Source organism: Propithecus coquereli, unplaced genomic scaffold (assembly GCF_000956105.1).
Source record: "Propithecus coquereli isolate 6110/MARCELLA unplaced genomic scaffold, Pcoq_1.0 Scaffold501, whole genome shotgun sequence".
Classification (NCBI taxonomy): domain Eukaryota; kingdom Metazoa; phylum Chordata; class Mammalia; order Primates; family Indriidae; genus Propithecus; species Propithecus coquereli.
In genome coordinates, this window is record NW_012150853.1 from 585,839 (window position 1) to 603,893 (window position 18,055).

At 68.4% G+C, this 18,055-nt stretch overlaps 1 protein-coding gene across 1 annotated transcript; it reads right to left on the reverse strand.

Moving 5' to 3' along the window:
• FASN (fatty acid synthase) lies at positions 1-16,412 on the reverse strand. The gene is made up of 41 exons (XM_012656444.1): positions 16,286-16,412; positions 15,362-15,514; positions 14,054-14,227; positions 13,675-13,875; positions 13,428-13,550; positions 13,231-13,346; positions 13,007-13,141; positions 11,770-12,232; positions 11,477-11,664; positions 11,090-11,279; positions 10,448-10,542; positions 10,126-10,260; positions 9,841-10,044; positions 9,644-9,759; positions 9,239-9,411; positions 8,959-9,150; positions 8,793-8,873; positions 8,522-8,698; positions 8,199-8,378; positions 7,916-8,119; positions 7,062-7,354; positions 6,277-6,666; positions 6,037-6,201; positions 5,808-5,926; positions 5,571-5,725; positions 5,260-5,463; positions 4,961-5,111; positions 4,694-4,872; positions 4,485-4,604; positions 4,052-4,398; positions 3,777-3,978; positions 3,393-3,544; positions 3,196-3,287; positions 2,947-3,098; positions 2,622-2,867; positions 2,196-2,384; positions 1,839-2,066; positions 1,501-1,721; positions 1,299-1,397; positions 941-1,192; positions 1-835 (listed from the first exon to the last, which is right to left on the reverse strand). The coding sequence occupies exons 1-41, from the start codon at positions 16,410-16,412 to the stop codon at positions 698-700; spliced, it is 7,521 nt and encodes a 2,506-aa protein (XP_012511898.1). The 3' UTR covers positions 1-697.
• Between the last annotated feature and the right edge of the window lie 1,643 nt (positions 16,413-18,055).

An 18,055-nucleotide genomic window follows, 5' to 3' on the forward strand; every position in this document is an offset into this window, starting at 1 on the left:
CTCACGTGCGGTTTAATTGTGGGGCTTGGGGACGAGACATCTGGAGCAGCAGTTTTACCAAACTGGTATAAAACGAACAGGGTCAGACACGGGCCTCTGCACTGACGTTACAGTGAATTCAGACTCTGAGCAGCAGTCGGAACTGTGTCCAACACAGACACAGACGTCACGGAGCAGGTGCCCGGTGCGGTCCGCAGGGCCAGGCCTGCTTCATGGGGCAGCCGGGGCACCCAGGCCCGTCCTGTTCCGTGGGGACGGACTGTCCCATGGCCTCCACACAGTGGGCAGGGCCGGCCGAGGAGGCTCAGCCAGCAGGCCTGGGCGGCCACCTGTGTGCACAGGAGGTGCAGAGTGGACGCTGCCCGGGACCTTCATGTGGGCGGCTTCACCAGTGACGCAATAAATATGCGAATTCAAGTGGAAAAACAACAAACCAAGCAAGCGGCAAAGACCACTTGGCACAAAAGGGTCAGCCCGGCTCCTGCGGGCCACGCCGGCTCTTCACAGACGGGCGTCTCCGAGTCGACAGCTCTGGGGTCCCCGCGCCCCGCACGCCTGTGGGAGGTGGCGGGTGGGGAGGATGCAGTGTGACAGCCTACTTCTAGCAGCCGCGGGGGCAGGGTCCCACCGGCAGGACCCTCCTGGCCCATAGCGCGGCCAGGTGAGTGGGCGCAGCGCGGTCTGTGGAGGGGCGGGCCTAGCCCTCCCGCACGCTCACGCGGGGCTCGGCCAGGGAGCTGTGGATGATGCCCACGATGGACTCCAGGCCGCTGCCCTCCAGCAGCGTGCGGTGGTCTCCCTCGATGACGTGCACGGACACCTTCCCGTCGCACACCTGTGGGGTGTGCCCGTGAGCCGGAGGCTGCCCACTCCCGGCGACCGCCCACTCCCGGCGACCGCCCACTCCCGGCGACCGCCACCCTGCCCGCCCCCCGCGCACCTGGGAGAGGTTGTAGTCTGCGCCCAGGTCCTCGCCGTAGGCACCGCCCGTCTTGGCGCGCAGCAGTGTGACGTTGCCGTGGTACTTGGCCTTGGGTGTGTACTGCTCAGCAGCACGCAGCTTGTGGTAGAAGGACAGCGCGGCGAAGCTCAGCTCCTGGCGGTCCAAGCCGTGGTGGCTCTTGGTGATCAGGTCCACGGCAGCTGCCACGCGCTCCTCCAGGCCCTTCAGTGGCAGCAGCGCCTCCAGTACCTGCAGGAGTGGGCTCTGACCAGGCTGGACACCTCCCTGGGGCCCCCTCCCAGCCCTGCCACCCCTTCCCCCGAGCTCTTTGGGCCCCAGAGCGCCCTGGCCTGACCCTGCTGTGCTCGGCGTCCGTGAACTGCTGCACGAAGAAGCAAATGGCCTCCGTCTCAGCCTCGGCCTCGCAGCCTGGCGTCAGCTTGGCACGGTAGCTCTGTGAGGGGAGAGGCTGCTATGCGGGGCTGAGGGTGGCCAGGACCTCCGGGCTGACAGCCACCCAAAGCCGGGAGCAGGTGGGGAGCTGGCCTGGCTCTCACCTGGGTGTAGGCCACCACGTAGGTGTGAGAGCCGTCGAACAGGAAGAGGCTGTTGTGGGCGGGGGCCGGGCTCTGCTGGGCCTGCAGCTGGGAGCACATCTCAAAGGCCACGCAGGCTCCGTAGGAGTAGCCGGCGACGCGGTACGGCCCTTCGGGCTGCACCTGCCTGATGCAGTCGATGTAGTAGGCGGCGAGGCTGTGGATGCTGTCCAGCGGCGCAGCTGCAGAGACAGCACCCAGCGGTTGGGGGCGCGGCTGCAGGCCAGGAAGCGCTCGGGCCCCATGGGCAGCCCGGCCACGGCTGTCTCACCCCGACGAGGCCCCGGGCAGCGGCGTACCTCGGGTGCACTGCAGGCCGTAGGTGGGGATGCTGAGCTTGGCGGCCAAGCTGTGGAACACGGCAGTGGAGCCCTCGATGGGGTGCACCAGGAAGAGGGGCCGCTCGGAGCTCTGCACCGTGTTGAGCCGTGTCAAGGTGGGGGCCTCGGGGTTCACCAGCAGGGCGCTCAGGTTCAGCTGGGCCTGCTGCCGGGCCGGGCTGTCCTTGGGTGTGGGGGTCACCGACTCTGAGGACGCGGGCAGACGTTAGGCCGTGCTGGACTCAGACTCCAGGACACACGGGAGGACACACAGTGCGGGCCCCTGCTGGGACACACCCCGGGGTCCCTGCCCCCCGCCAGGCCGCCTGCGTGTACCGTTGGCTGTGTCACCCGTGGAGGACAGCTCTTGCAGCTTCCGGAGCGTGAGCTGCCGCACCTCGCGCATGGACAGCACCAGGTCGTGCTCGCGCTCCAGGGTCTGGCGCACCTCCACGCTCATGAGCGAGTCCAGCCCCAGGTCTGCCAGCGAGCTGTCCAGGTTTACGCCAGCCAGGTCTCGGATGCCTGGAAGGGAGGCCTTGGTCGGCAAATCGGGAGGGGGCGTGGGGACGGCTCTGGGGGTGCTGAGCCTTGGGCACTGTTGCCATGGTTACGGCCACGGCCCAGCTCTGCAGCCTGCTGTGTGTGACCCTCAGGAGCAAGCTCGTCCCGCTCAGGTGGGCACCCATGGCACACAGAGCTGCGTCTGCGACCTTCCTGGGCCGCCCTCGCTGCCCCCAGACCCCGAGGCCTCAGGCTCACCCAGGATGTGCGCCACGGCCTTCACCAGGTCCTGCTGGCCGTCCCTGTCCCTGTGGGCGGCGGTCTTCTTCTCAGCCAACACGAAGCTGCTCAGGACAGCGTAGGGCTGGTGCAGGAAGAGGTCCAGCACCTCCAGGCAGGAGATGATGCGCTGGGGCAGCGTCCCGCCGATGACCGTGTCGTTGGTGCCCATGGCCTCCAGCACGATGCCCACGTCGCCGACAGCACCCCACTGCACGGCCAGGCCTGCGGGCGAGGGGGCCGGTGGGCTGGGGCCTTGGCGGGTGGGGAAGGTGGGGTGGGCCGGGTGGGGCTGGAGACCCACCTGGGAGGCCGTCGTGCCGGCGCTTCTCGCAGATGCGCTCCATGGAGGAGTTGGCAAAGCCGTAGTTGGTCTGGCCAGCGTTGCCACGACCACAGCTCACCGAGGAGAAGGCCACGAAGTAGTCTAGTTCAGGACATGCCTCTCGGGTCACCCTGTGGGCACCTGTGTCACTGCCTGCCAGCCAGCACCCCGGGAGCCCCGTTTGGACGCGTGGGCTGGGAGAGGCCGTGTGGCGGGGGCTGCGCCCACCTGTCCAGGTTCAGGGTGCCGCTGTACTTGGGCTTGCTGACGTCCTGGAAGGACTCAGGCGTCTGGTTCTCCAGCATGGCGTCTCTCAGCACCTGGGGGGAGGGGTCCTCAGCACCTGCAGGGCTCGGCGGCACCCCCGCCCAGGGGCTACCCCGGGCTCGGGGCTGTGGAAGGCTCTGCCGTGGGGTCCCCCTCACCATCGCCAGGTTGAAGACAGCTCCCACGGGCCCGAGCTGTGTGGCCTCGGCGATGAGGGCCCGGGCCCCCTCCAGCGAGCTGGCGTTGCTGGCGGACACCAGCACCTGCACGCCCTGGCGCCTCCACTCACGGACCTGCTTGGCCTGGTAGCCTGTAGGACATGGGCAGTGGCCAGGCAGGGGGCAGGTGCACAGCCCTCCCCAGACACCAGCTTGGGAGTTGGGGGACCGCACCCAAGCCCCTTCCAATAAGGGGGACAGAGAGGGACAGAGGGAACATGGCCTAGGAGCTGTCAGTGTGCAGAAGGACGGCTGGCGGGAAAGGTTCAGGCAGCAGGAGCAAGTCCCGTCCCTGGCTGGCCCCAGGTTCCCCGGACTGCTCACCTGTCCGGATCCCAGAGCGGGAGGTCAGCACCAGCTTTTGGGCTCCCCGCAGAACCAGCCACTGGGCCAGCTCCAGACCGAAACCACCCAAGCCGCCGGCGATGACGTAACTCTTATGGGCTGCACAGAAGGTCTTGGCGACGGCCGCCATCAGGGTGGGCTCCACCCGCTGCGGTGCTGCCTCTGGCTCCTCTGGTCGCACCTGCACCAAGCGACATCCCCGGCTCAGGCGCTGCGGGAGGGTGGGAGGCGGGCGCCCAGGGTCCCTGCCTCACCTGGATGACGACCTTGCCGATGTGCTTCCCCTGCGCCATGTAGCGGAAAGCGCCCTCCACCTGGGCCTTGGGGAACACGGTGCACTTGAGGGGCTGCACCACGCCGTCGCGGATGCCGGCCCGCAGGAGTGCCGCCACCTCCCGCCAGTCGTCGCTGGCCTCCTCGAAGAGCGCGTCCAGCAGGATGCCGTGGAAGGTCACGTTCTTCAGGAAGATGGCCATGCCCAGCGGGTGGTTGTTGGAGAGGTCGAATTTGCCGATCTCCAGGAAGCGGCCGTGCTGCGCCAAGCACCTCACGCTGGCCTGCAGCTTCTCCTCCGCCAAGGAGTTCAGGACCAGGTCAACTCCTGGGGGACAGAGGGGTCCCCACAGTCACACCCGCTGACCAGCACCCACGGCAGTCCAGCGGGGTGGGGCTGGCCGCACTGCTCACCCCTCCCGCCTGTGTGTCGCAGCACGTGCTGCTCGAACGACGTGTCCCGCGAGTTGGCGAAGCTGCTGCTGTCGAGCTCAGGAAACCTGGCCTGGAGATACGCCCGCTTCTCCGCAGAGCCTGGGGGTGGGGGCGTTGGTGAGTGGGGCTGGGGGCACTGGGGGGCCGGGACTGGGGGGCCAGGGGCACTGCGGGGCTGGGGGCCTCACCCACGGTGGTGAAGACGCGGCAGCCCAGACTGAGGGCGATTGTGATGGCAGCCTGGCCCACGCCGCCCGAGCCTGAGTGGATGAGCACTGTCTCCCCGCGCCGCATGCGCCCACGCACCACCAGCGAATAGTAGGCCGTGGTGTAGACAACGGGCACCGAAGCCGCCTCCTCCAGAGTCCTGGGGGTGGGTCACAAGGTCAACTCGGCCTGGCTGTTTCTGCTGACGCCCCTGGGTGCCCTGGGCCCCATCCGGCTGACACACTCACCAGCTGGAAGGCACGTCCCAGAGGAAGTCCGGGGACAGCTGGACAGATGTGGCCAGGCCCTCGGCGGGCACCAGCCCCATCACGCGCTTGCCGCTGGAGTCTCGGCCCGAGAACTCCATGCCTAGCATGCAGTCCCGCGAAGCCCACTTCCCTGGAAGGAGGTGGTGATGAGCCCAGGGCGGGGCCCTGAGGTGCCAGCCCAGGCCCCCGGGACCCCTGCCAGGTGCCCGGCAGGCTCTGGTGTCGGACTTCACCGGAGAGTGCCTGGCCCTGCCCAGCCCAGGCTGTATGCCCCGTACCTGGGATCGCATCAGGGGACAGCTTGCCCGTGGCCAGCATGACGTCTCGGAAGTTGAGCGAGGCGTAGTAGACCGTGCAGAGCTGGGCGTCGGGGCTGCTGGGCGGGGCGTGGCGCAGCGGGGAGCAGACCCAGCGGATGGAGGAGAGGTCCCCGCGGGTGAGCACGTTCACGAACGCGTGCGCCGTCTGCTCCTCCGGCTTGTCTGCAGAACAGGAAAGGGAGCTGCCCGGGGCCTTCCCGGCCAGGGTCTCCGGTTCCCCCTCCACGCAAGGAGCCTGGGAGGCGGCAGGGTGGTGTTTAGGGGCTCACCCTTCTCCAGTGGGAAGTGGCGGAAGGCCCCCCAGGCCCCATCGCGGTAGATGTTCATCACCAGGTCCCCCTGCAGCACCTTCCGCAGCTCTGCCGAGCCTGGGTCCACCTCGGGGACACGGGATGTGCTGCTCAGGTTGGACAGCAAGATGCACCTGTGGGCGGCCAGAGGCGGTGAGAGGGCCGCACAGGGAGGAGGGGGAGGGGGAGGAGGAGGGGGAGGGGAGGGGCACCTACCGGATCCGGTGTCCGCCGGACTCTTTGCGGAGACAGTTCACCAAGCCCACCACGCCTGAGGTGGTGCAGTTGACGGCCTTCAGCCACACGGGCCGCGGGGAGTCGTCGGCCAGAATGTTCTATGGGACGAGGGGAAGGTCAGATGCTAGGATGGCCTCGGGCTACGTACACCGTGCACGCGCGCCAGGTTAGCGGGTCCCGGGGCCTGGGAGCCCAGGTGGGGGCTGACCTTCAGAGAGTCCACCCATCGGAAGCTAGTGTCCTCCACGGGCAGGAAGATGGGGCTGTCCTGCGTGGCGGGCCGGCGGCACAAGAAGAGCGCAGAGCCGTAGAAGGACTTCTTCAGGCCCACCAGGCGCAGCGACGTCCTCGTGAACAGGCTCTCCCACTCTTCCTGTGTGCAGGTGGCGGTCAGACCCGGCCGGCCTGGCCTTGCCCTGACCCCCGGCACCCCTGCCCAGCAGCGCACCTGGCTCAAGAGGCCCTGCGTGAGCTGTGGCTCAGAGGAGGAGAGAAAGGCCACGGTGTCCCCGAGGGGGTGTCCCCTGAGCAGGGTGTGCAGCAGCAGGAAGCCGCCCTCTCGGACGGCAGCCGCCATGTGGCCGAGGGCTGAGGCTGGGTCCCCGAGGGCAGCCACAGCACAGTTGCACACCAGGAGGTCACTGGTGCCCAGGCTGCTGGGCGCAGGCTCTGCTGGGTCCCACTGCGCCTGGGCGACGTCAAACTGCTGCAGCTTGGGCTGCGCAGCCTCCAGGGCCTGGGGGTGGCGGTCGGTGGCCGTGTAGCTCAGCTGCAGCATCGGCTGGGTGTTGAGCAGGCCCGGGATGCGGGAATACAGGTGTCCGTGGCCGGCCAGCACCTGGTGTGGGGGAACATCTTCTGGGAGCAGCCCGGGGCCAGGGAAGTGTCCTTGACCTGGGGCCAGGCAGATGTCCATAGGGGCACAGTCGCCAGCTGAGCCCACGGATGATGGCACAGATGCCGCCTGCCTGTGCTCTCAGGGGCCTGGTCTGCAGTGACTCTCAGAGCCCCAGGTCCCAGAGCTGCTGTGTGGACACGACCAGCTGGCCCCACATCTGTGCCACCTCCTGGACACCTGACGTGGCGGCGGCCCCCAGTCGTACAGGATGGAACGGACGCAGGCGTGAGGGACGCACGAGACAGCTGCAGGGGCCGCCAGGGCATCTCACTGCCCTGCGGTCTGGTCTGACCTGGCTCTGTCCATGCACGTGGCACAGCCCAGCCGACACCTACCTCGACCACCTTCATCCTGGGGCTGGCCATGTTCTCCAGGGCAGTGTCCACGCAGGCCTTGAGCGCCGGGGCGTCCAGCAGGCCGCAGAGCAGGGGGTCCTCTGGCAACAGGGGCCTCTCCTGGGCCAGCTCCAGCTGTAGGCTCCCGTTGAGCTGCAGCTGACATGCAGCCCACAGTAGCCGCGGCAGCCCCTGCTGGGGGGGTTCCCGGGGGGCTTGGGCCCCCTGCAGCCCTGGCCCTGCCATCTTCAGCCCCTGCTGGGTCACCTTGGCCTGCAGGGCCTGCGCCAACCCTGGGGAGAGAGAGACGGCCTGATGCTGCCTGAGGCCCCAGCAGCAAGACTCTGCTTGAGGTGGGGACTTGGACCCATCTGGCCCTCCTGGGGTGCCACTGGCCCTGTCCTGGGACCCTGACTCCTCCCCAGCATAAGCCCCCCGATGTTCCGTGCCCGTCCCCACCCCCACCCCGAGCCAAGGTCTCCCACACATCAGCCCAGGGTACTGGCCCCAGTGGATTGGTCTGTACTGGGTGGTGGCTGGCGCCACAGCCAGGAGGGAACCACATCTCATTTTTGTCCCCAAATCCCTTTGAGACAGAAACAGTTGATAAGGATGACCACAACGTTGGGGGAGGCAGCTGCTCCAGCTATGGCCAGGATGGAGTCAGGCCAGGGGCGCTGGAGACAGGCCCCTTGGGGAGGCAGGCTGGGGTCTACTTGAAGGAGAACTGAGACGTGTCCGGCAACGGCTGTCTTGGGAAGTGACGAGCTCCCCGTCGCCAGAAGCACCAACGGGCCAGGGAGGGCTGGCGGCTCGCCACAGGGCAGGGCAGGAAGGGCAGGGCGGAGCCTCACCCTTGCACAGCTGCAGCTCCTCCTGCAGGGCGGTGCTCGCGGACAGGCACCCGTCCTCCACGTGAGGCGTGAAGCAGAACTTCTCCACGGTGGGTGCCAGCTGCTCCTGCTGCCGGCGTGGGGCTGCCGAGGCGTGGAGCCCCATGATGTGGGCGCCTCCGGCCACCATGCTGTTCAGACAGCTGTTCACCACCACGTCAACCGCTGTGGGGACGGGCGGGTGAGCGCAGGCGAGGGGCGCCGTGGGCACAGGGCCGGGGCTGGGGACTGGGGGCCGTGCTACCTTGGGCCTCGCCCTGCAGTGGGTACACCTTCCGCTGGTGGGTGGCGGGGTCGATGCGGATGGCGGTGATGCGGGTGGGCAGCAGTAGGCTGCGCTGGCCAGAGGCCAGGATGAACACCTGCAGCATGGTGTCCAGGAAGGTCACCCAGCTGTCCCTCCACAGCAGCCGGCCCGAGGTGCCTGCATAGACAGCCCGGTCCGCTCAGCGGGGCGCCTCGGCACGCGGGCCGTGGCCACGCGCACACCTGCCAGGGCCCGGCGCCCCACAGCCACCCTCCCACCTGGCTGAGCCGCAGCACAGCCCCTCCCGCCTCCTGCCCCACCTTCGAGGCTGGCGTCCAAGATGCCCTGGAAGTGGGGGCCGTAGTCGTAGCCGCGCAGACGCAGCTCCTTGTATGAGTCCGCCTGCGTCAGGCGGAAGGCCCCGGGGTTGGCGGCGGCAAGGTCTTCTGGGTGGTCGAAAATCGTGGGGTCGGGGTCCTCCCACTGGTACACCTTCCCTGCGGGCAGGCACAGAGGGGCCTGAGTGGGCTGGCGGGCAGCATGGCCGCAGGCAGCCCCTCCAGCACACGCCTTGGCCGCCGCCCCACTCACCGCTCACTATCAGGTTGCCGTTCTCGGACACCTCAAAGGCGCGGGAGGCCTCCAGGAGCCGCACCTCCAGGGGCACAGTCCCTGTGGGGCAGCGGGGGTCAGAGGCTAGAGGTCAGCAGCCCCTCCCCCAGCCACCCCCGCCTCTGGCCCGGGGGGTGTCCCTCACCCGTCTTGGGCAGGATGGTGGCCTGGTGTATGGTCACGTCCTCGAACACCACAGGCATCTGCTCCACAGCCAGGCCCAGCGTGCGGGCCAGTGTCTTCCAGACCAGGTGCAGGTAGCCAGTGGCAGGGAAGATGACGCGGCCGTCGATGCAGTGGTCCACCAGGTAGTGGTCGGGAGACTCGGGGCTGGCGTCTGCAGGTGGGCACGGCCTCAGCGCTGGCTCGCGCAGGGAGGGGCAGCCTTCCGGCCCACCCACCCGCCAGCCCTGGGCCTGGCTCACCGATGCTGTAGACGGTGGCCGAGGAGGAGCTGGAGCCGTTGGGGAAGTCCTCCGCAGCAGGCACGTCCCACGTCTGGCTGTGATCCCACTTGATGTGCGGGGAGATGAGGGGCGTTCCCCGGGGGGCCGGGAACTCCACGGGCGGGAATAAGGCGTTGGGGTTGACGTCAATGCTGGCAGGGGGAGGGAGGTGAGTGGCACACCTGGCCTTCCCCAGGGCCTGGGGAGCCGGCTCAGCCGGGGGGGACCAGGGCTCAGGGCACCCACGGGCTCTGGGTCCAGCCCACCCGCTGCTAGCCTGGGCCAGCGAGGGGCTCCCAGCCGTTTGCACCGCCCACCGTTCCCTGGTCCCGGGGAGAAAGGGCCGTGCGGCCCCCAGGAGTGTGGGGCGGGGAGGGGACCCACCCTGCGAGGTGGACCTTGCCCATGCCGGCCAGCAAGAACTCCAGGTTGTCCCTGTGGTCCTTCTTCATCAGGGGCACGATGGTGCAGCTGGGCTTGAGGCCACGCTTGAGCACAGCCTGTGGACGGGAGCGCGCTGGGTAACCTGCCGCCCCTCGCCCGCCTGGACCAGCACCCCCGCGCGGGCCGGGCACGCCTACCTGCAGCAGCGCGTGGGGAGCGATCTCCAGCACCACCGCGTGCTCGGGGACATGCCGCAGCGCCTCCTGGAACAGCACGGGGCTCACCAGGTTGTTCACGTTGTACTCGGCGGAGGACGTGCGCGCCAGGCTGTCCCGCCACTGCGCCTCGGGGATGGAGGTGCTGAGCCAGCGCGCGGAGCGGGGCTGCGGCTCCCGGATCACCTGTGCACACGGCCAGGTCAGCACCGAGGGCGCGGGACAGAGGGACAGCGGCACCCCGGCCCTCCGGCCAGCCCAGCCCACCTTCTTGAGCGCCTTCAGCAGCGTGGGTGCGATGGCCTCCATGAAGTAGGAGTGGAAGGCCATGCCGCCCGTCCGCACCTCCTTGGCAAACACGCCCTCCTGCTTCAGCTGCTCCACGAACTCGGACACCGCGGCCTGGGCGTCGAGGGCCCCAGGTGAGCTCTCCTGGGCTGTGCACCCACCGCCACGTAGTCCACCCCGCTCGGGTCTCAGAGCAGGTGGGGGTACCCGGAGCCCACAAGGGCATGGGGAGGGACGGGGTAGGGTCCACACGGTGATAGGTACAAAGGACAGAGGAGCCTGCGAAGGCCACAGGGCTCACCTGTGGTCCCGAGATGGTCACTGTGTCCTCAGAGTTGTGACAGGCAGGCACCACGCCAGGGGGGCAGCGCTGCTTACATTCCTCCCAAGACAAACCTACGGCAGAGCCAGCCTCAGGGGGTGGCCGTGAGGACCCCGAGTCCTGCCCTGTAGGCCCTTCCCTGCCACCAAAGACGCCCGGGGCATCAGTGGTAATGATGGGTGCAGTAATGACAGCCGCCAAGCTGAGCCTCCCCGAGGCACTTTCGCCCCTGCTGTGTGATCGTGGGAGCCATTGCGGGGGTGGAGGTGCCATCCCAGGTGTCTCCCAGGTGGGGAGCCGGCTCTCAGCGCAGTAACGACGCCCTGGGGCCCAGTTGGGGACAGGGGCCTCAGCCCCAGGACGGGCTGTCGCGCGGACGCCTGGGCTGCCCTCTGCAGTCCGCTCCAGCCTCGACCTGCACGTGAGCCCCCAGGGCCCAGGAACGGGCGCCGACGTGGGAGAGCCGGGTGGGGTCTCGCCACCCGCTCTCGTGTGTGACGGAAACACGCGCAGGTCAGGTTCAGGCCTGATGGCGCCAGCAAGCACCCCAGACACAGGGTCACGGGCACAAGGCAGGCTCCTGGGGAGCTACGAAAGGCAGCAGGGGGAGGTGGCGCCTACCCACGGCCGCCATGGCGCCTGGGGGGAGGTTGGCCTCCTTGATGCACTGGCCCCTCCAGTAGGCGGCGAGGACAGCCTCCTCCTGGGACAGGCAGCCGTCGGCGTAGCCACAGGCCACCTCACCCAGGGAGTGCCCGATGATGCCGTCGGGCCTCAGCCCCATGGAGCTCAGCAGGTCCAGCAGGGCGATCTGGGGGCGGGGACGAGACGCGTGAGGCCGGCCGGACCCCTGGGCCATCTCCACCCACCCCTTCTGCCCTCCCAGACCACCTGGTGTGAAGGACCCAGACTGTGTCCCACAGGGCGCTCTAGGGCAGCGTGGGCTGGATGGGACCAGGACCCCCGGCCGGCACCAGGCAGGTGCCCAGACAGATGCTCGGGCCCCACCTGGATGGCCGTGAGGCTCACGAAGGCGTGGACGATGTCGTCGAAGGTGTTTTCCTCTGTGCTCAGCAGCAGCTCCGACACCTTCAGGCCCAACGGCTTCACAGCCTCATCAGAGCGCAGGATGGAGTCGCGGAAGCTGCCCAGGCGCATGAGGCTCAGCCCCATCCCGCACCACTGCGTGCCCATCCCTGTGCAGAAAGCGCGTCAGGGAGGCGGCCACCAGTGGCAGCCCGCCACCCTCGCCCTGGGAAGGGGCCTGCCCCGCACACTTCCAGACTGCAGGCTGGGCTCACCGGAGCAGATGAACCACAGTGGGCGCTCGCCGGCAGGCACCTGCTGCACCTCCCAGCCACCGCCCACGCTGCCCAGCACGGCATAGCCCCTGAAGGGCATGGTGGCCGCAGGCGTGGCCGCGATGTCGTTCAGCATGCACACAAAGGCCAGGTCCTGGCTGTGCTGCTGGCCCTGCTTGAGCAGGTCCTGCACGGCCTCAGGGGTGCGCCCACTGGCCTGCAGCAGGCGGGGCAAGGCTGCGTGTGGGGCGGGGGCAGGGGGCAGCCGTGCGTTGGGCTGCAGGATGACGTGCACATTGGAGCCACCAAAGCCGAAAGAGTTGATGCCCACGTTGCCACCGTGGACGGGCAGGGGCCGGTCCACCACCTGCAGCCGCCCGTCGAGGAGCGCAGGGATCTCGGGGTTGGGGCTGTGGAAGTGCAGGTTGGGGGCCCACAGCCCGTGCTCCAGCGACAGCAGCACCTGTGGGGCACGTGGTGGTGGGCGGCTGCCCTGGCTCCCACGCCGCTGGCCTCAGCCGGGTGCAGGTGCCTCCCCAGGAGACCCCCATGCAGGCCCAGGGTGGCCACACTGTCTGACACACTTCCCGGCCCCCACTCCAGTCCCGCCATGGCAGGGGTCTGACGACCAAGCTGCTTCAGCCCTGTCCTCCAACTGGTCCCCTGGGTGGGGCGCTCAGCCTATTCTAGGCCCTAGGCCCTCCCCTGGGGCCCTGCCGTCTCCCAGCCCGACAGGGACACCAGAGACTGGCTGTGGAGCTGGACACTAAGGCCCCGCAGCCAGGCCCCGTCCAGGCGTGGCACCACGAGCTCCCGAAAGGGGGTGAGAGGTGGGGGCCTGGGTCCTTGGCTGTCAGGTCACCAAGCCCAGTGCTCCTGGGGGTCACCCTAAGGGGCCCCATGCACCTGCCAGTTCGTCTGGAAGCTGTAAGGACAGGCGGGTGACGTCTGCTCCCACGGCCTGTTGAGACTTCAACAGCCATTCGCCTCCCTCCCTCCCTCCCTCTTCCGCCTGAGCTGCTCCTCTGCGGGGCTCTGCAGGTCCCACCCAGCGAGGGGCTGCCCACGCTCCCCCCTGCCCCAGCCGCTCCGCCTCTGCTCAGTCAGGCCCCGGCACAGCCCACGAGCAGGGGGCGTGGGGGCTCCCGGCAGGCAGGAAGCCGTGTGGAGTCCTCGGTGCACAGCCGCCTCCTGAGGAGGGGCAGGGACTGGGGCCCACAGAGCCCACTCCGCCTACCTTGGCCAGGGCCGCGAGCCCTGAGGCAGGCTCCGGGTGCCCCATGTTGGACTTGGTGGACCCGACCAGCAGAGGGTCTTTGCGGGAGGCACACAAGGCTCGCACGATGCTGTTCAGCTCCTGCGGGTCGCCCACCTTCAGGAACACGGGGGGGTTGGGCTTTAGCCGGGCTGCCGCCCAGGCGCGGAGGGGATGGAGGGCGTGGGCCAGAGGCAGGCCTTCACCTTGGTGCCTGTGCCATGAGCTTCGATGTACTCGAGGGACTCGGGGGCCACCCCAGCTGGCAGGTACAGGGAGCGGATAAGCTGCTCCTGGGACTCTCCAGAGGGGAAGGTCACGCCTGTGGAGGGCTCAGGCTCAGCACCCGCCGCTGCCATCCCCGCCTGCCACCCACCGCCCGCCGCCCCTGCCCAGAGCCCACCTTGCTCCTTGTAGCCATCTGTGTTGGTGCCGGCGTTCAGGATGGTGGCGTAAACCCGCCGGGCCAGGGACTTCTTGGTCAGCAAGACGGCCACCACGGCCTCTGAGCGGCAATATCCGTTCCCTGGGGCAGAGCAGAACCTCTCGTGGGGCTCGGCCCACCCACACTCCTGCTGGGAGCTCTGGGCAGGAGGTATGGGGGCAGAGACTCCCCGGCAGGGCTCTCGGGGGTCTGCGGAGACACCCACCTGAGTCGTCAAAGGACTTGCAGGTGCCTTCGGGGCTGAGCATGCCCAGCTTCATGAACTGCACGGAGGTGTTGGGCTTCAGCAGCAGGTTGATGCCCCCCACGATGGCGGCCGGGCACTGTCCGCTGCGGATGGCCTGGAAGGCGCTCTGCAGGGCCAGCAGGCTCGAGGAGCAGGCCGTGTCCAGGGCAAGGCTGGGCCCTGCACACAAGGGCACATAGCGCTGGGGCCTGGCCGGGGCAGCATGGGCTCAGGGGATGTGGCTGGAGGCCCTCCCTGGGAATAGTGAGGTCAGACCCCTGCGGGGTCTCCCCAGCACACGCTGGACACACGTCTTGCAGCTCATGCTTAGCATGTGGGAGGCCCGGGTGGCACCCACCTCTGAAGTCGAAGAAGAAGGACAGCCGGTTGGCCATCATGGCACGCTGGCAGCCCACCATGCTGTAGCCCAGGAGCGTCTCAGGGTCTCGGCTCAGGGCCTCCGAGGCCTCGGAGCCACCCACGCCCACCCAGACGCCGGTGTGTGTCCCTCGGAGCGAGGCTGGGTTGATGCCTGCCAGGAACACGGTGGTCAGGCCTGTGGCCCTCCTGGCCCACTCTGGGGGTGGGGGCCTGGTCTCTGGGCCTCACGGTTGGGGTGAGAGGGGCTCCCTCCCAGCAGGACTCTGGAAGGGGCCAGGGAGGGTGAGGTGTCCAGCCAAGGGTACAGAGCAGAGCCACAGCGGGCGGCCAGCCCCAGTAGGGCCCAGAACTAAGAACCGGGTCAGAAGAAACGGAGCGTCAGGACAGGCGGGCCCAGGAGAGGGCGCCAGAAGCGGCCAGAGGCAGCTGTGGGAGGACAGAGAGCAGCATTGTCCCTGACTCCTTTGGCCCTGGCGTCACCTGAGTGTCTATGAGCCCCTGGGCCAGGGAGTGCCCCAGCTCCAAGGGCACCTGTCCTGGGCAGAGGTGACACAGGGAGAAAAAGGCCGCATGTCTGGCAGGAAAGAAAGATCTGCGGGTTGGGCCTGGGAACAGGAAAGGCCCAAGAGACATGGAGCCCGCCAGGGTCCCCCGCCAGCCCACCCAGGTGGACAGGGGCCAGCTGGCACCTACTGATGGGGAGGGGACCAGGCGGTCTCCCGAGGCTTACCCTCTCGCCCGGAGGGCCTTCTACGCCCAGCAGGGGGAACGAACCTGGTTCCCCAGCCCGAGGTCACACAGTGGAGAGGCAAGGATGGGCTCCCCACTTGCAGGCCCCCAAAGCAGGGGAGGGAAAGGTGGAGCAGAGGCTGCCTGGGGGGCCTGGGCTACAGGTTGGCTGGGACAGCAGGACGGGAGGGACACAGAGGACGGCCACTACTGCCTGCGGCTGGGCTGGGGGTAGCAGCAAAAGGACGGACGCAGGGGCTGCTCCAGAGCCTCCTGCTCTGCCTATCATCCCAGCCCTCGCCCCAAGACCAGCCGGACCAAGACCAAGGACCAGTCAGGAGTGAGGAAACTGGGGCACCGGGCACACCTGGGACACCTCCGGCATGCAATTGTGAAACCGTGACCCGCCCACGCCTCCCCGAGCCCGCTGGCTCCAGATCATGGGCCAAACCAGGCTGGGGACATGGCCAGAAGGCAGGGCTGGTCCCGTTCTACCCTACAGAGGCTGTGGGACACGGGGCACGGCCCAGGCCAGCCAGTAGCCCTAAGGACCCACCTCCATCCACAATGGCCTCGTAGGTGACTTCCAGCAGCATCCGCAGCTGGGGGTCCATCGTGTGAGCCTGCTTGGGATGCACCCCGAAGAAGGAGGCGTCGAACTTGGACAGGTCCTTCAGCTTGCCAGACCGCCGGGGCAGGCCATAGAGCCCTGCAGGACACGGTAGGCGTTTTCCTCCCCTGACCAGGGCCACTGGAGGGCAGGGGCACCTGAGGGACGGTGCAGGCCCTGGCAGTGGCCGTGGTGGAGTTATGGAGCCTCAGCTGCAGCCAGGAGGCCCAGGCAGCTAAGCAGGCTCCCGGGGAGGGGCGGATGGTGAACCCCAAAGCAGGGGCCAGGCTGCCAGGTCTGCCACGTGGGACCCCAGCCCCTCCTGAGAAGGGCCCTAGAGCAAAGCTTGGTGAGGCACAGCTAGGGGACCCTCTGCCTGGCCTGGCCAGTGCCTGGGCTCTGCCATGCTGACTCACACCCCGTCCGGCAGGTAGGGCTGCTCTGCGGGAGATCGTACTGGGTGTGGGAGAGTCAGGCCAGCCTCCCTAGGGTACCTGGTGTCCTGTCTGCCACCTCAGGATCCAGGAAGGAACGGTGTGGCCGGAGGGCTCGGGCCCCAGCCCATCACCCATGCTCTGAGCCTTGCTTCTCTGCCAATAGGCAGATGAGGCCTGCTCAGTCCTCGGCCTCCCAGCCATCTGGGGAGCCTCCGGCAGGCTGAGCCCACCCCCCCAGGCCATCCTGGCGCCATGTCCAGGAAGAGGCTGCAGCCGGGCCTTGCCTGTGGGCGACCAATGTCTCTGCAGTTGCAACTGGGGTTAGGCCAGCCCCAGCAGCAGTTGGAAAACAGCACAGCAAGAGGCTGCCTGAGGGACAGAGGTGGAGTTTGAACCTCCCACCTCGAGCAAGTGGATCCCCACGGCCACTCACCAGCTTTCCACCGCCGGTCATCATCTGTGACCATGTCCACACCGCCAATGAGGTTGGCCCAGAACTCCTCCAAGTTCTCCGACTCGGGCAGCTTCCCAGACATGCCGGCAATCACCACCTCCTCCATGGCTCTTCTGTGGGGAGGGCAGCGTGGCCCCACAAAGGCTCAGCCCCAGTCCAGCACCCTCAGCCTCAGCACCCCAAATGGTGGCTGCTCAAGTTTCGCTGGCAAGAATCGCCCGACCTCCCCATGGGGCCTCAGCGCAGGACCTGGCCTAGCTGCCTCTCTCCCCGCCGTCCTACCCGGACAGCCTGAGAGCAGGGCCCAGAATGCCCCCCTGAGAGACCTCTAAGACCCAGCTCCTGAGCCCTGCCCTGCTGGAGGGGCTGGGTGCTCTGGGCTTTGGCAGTGGCCTGTCACCTCTGGGGCCCTGCTGCCCCAAGTGCCCAGCAATCAGCTGCCTCTGCAGGGGTGCTTGGCTTTGATTTGGCCAAGATTCAGCCCTGCAACCTCCTGCGGCTAGTGCTCCTGGGCCATCCCTGGGGGTCTGGGGACCTCAGAGCGGAGCAGGCAGGCCCTTCCGGGAGATAGAGAATGAGACCGCCCCAGTACCCAGCCTGTTAAGAGCCAGAAAGGAAATGCAAAGGCCAAACAAGGCGGGTCCCAAAGCAGGGTATGGGGGCACTCGGCAGCCACTCACTCTAGGCCACATGGAGAGGCCCCCACGTTAGGGGTGGGGCCTGCTGCCAGGCCAGCCCAGGAACTGCACGGTTTGGGAGGGACCCGGTGGGGACAGGCCTGCACTCTGGGTGCCAAGGCCCGGCAGGGCTCTGGGGAAAGGTACCCCTGCTCCATGATGGACTGACCCAGCCAGTCCGACCCCTCCAGCAAGGTCCAACCTGGAGAACCACCCCTGGGCAGATACCAGGCAGGTGCTGCCCAGCTCCAAACACCTGTGCAGGTGAGGCCTCAGGACACTTGCTCGCCTCCCTGTACCCAGAGCACAGCAACCGCCTGGGACCCAGGGCCCTAAGACGTCCACAGAGGAGCCCACGCCAGTAGGCTGCAAGTCTAGCAAGGGGCTCCTGTGCAGCCTGAGGCAGAGAGACGAGGCCAGGGCTGTTCCAGTCACTTCCACCAAGGCCCCAGGGCCTCACCGCCAGCCCAGTGAGTGCAGGGAAGCGGCCTCCCTTGGGCGCCCGGCCGGGCTGTCGCGGCAGGGAGATGGCTGCCTCCCACCGAGTGAATAAAGAGCCCTTGGCCGCCGAGGCACCGGCTCCAGAACGCGCCGCTCTGGTCTCCCTACTTGCTATTCACGCGGAGTCGGCGGGAGGCAGGGGGTGAAGACCCCCGCGGCGCCCAAGTCGGGGGCTGTCCGGCCCCCTGCGCTTCGGCCCGCGGCGCCCGCCTGATGGGGAGGCCGGTCCCCTCCGCGCGCTGCTCCCTCCCAGGTCCCGCTCCGCTGGGCCTCGGCCTTCGGGAGCCCCGAGGAGGCGGCGGCCCCGGGGCCTTTGTGGGGGCGGGAGGCCGGTCCGGGCCGCCCGGGGGCGAAGATGGCTGTCCGCGACCCTCCCGGTCCCGGGCCCCGCCGCCGCCCTCCCCGCGTCGGGCCCGGGCGCCCCGAAGGGGCTGGGACACCGAGCCCGGGCAGGCCGCGTGGGGACTCTGCTGCAGGCGCGTCGGGCCACGCGCTTCCCGAGGCCGGAGGACGCGGGCTCGCGCCGCCCCGCGAGCGCCCCCGGCCCGGCCCCGCGAGCCCCGGCCCGGCC

Excerpts from the sequence above, each read along its gene's own strand:
- FASN (XM_012656444.1), bottom strand. The coding sequence starts at position 16,412 with ATGGAGGAGGTGGTGATTGCCGGCATGTCTGGGAAGCTGCCCGAGTCG. Across the intron at positions 11,665-11,769 it reads ACTGTGGTTCATCTGCTCCG|GGATGGGCACGCAGTGGTGC; the intron begins GTGAGCCCAGCC and ends CTTTCTGCACAG. Across the intron at positions 10,045-10,125 it reads TGCTGAAGGCGCTCAAGAAG|GTGATCCGGGAGCCGCAGCC; the intron begins GTGGGCTGGGCT and ends CCGTGTGCACAG.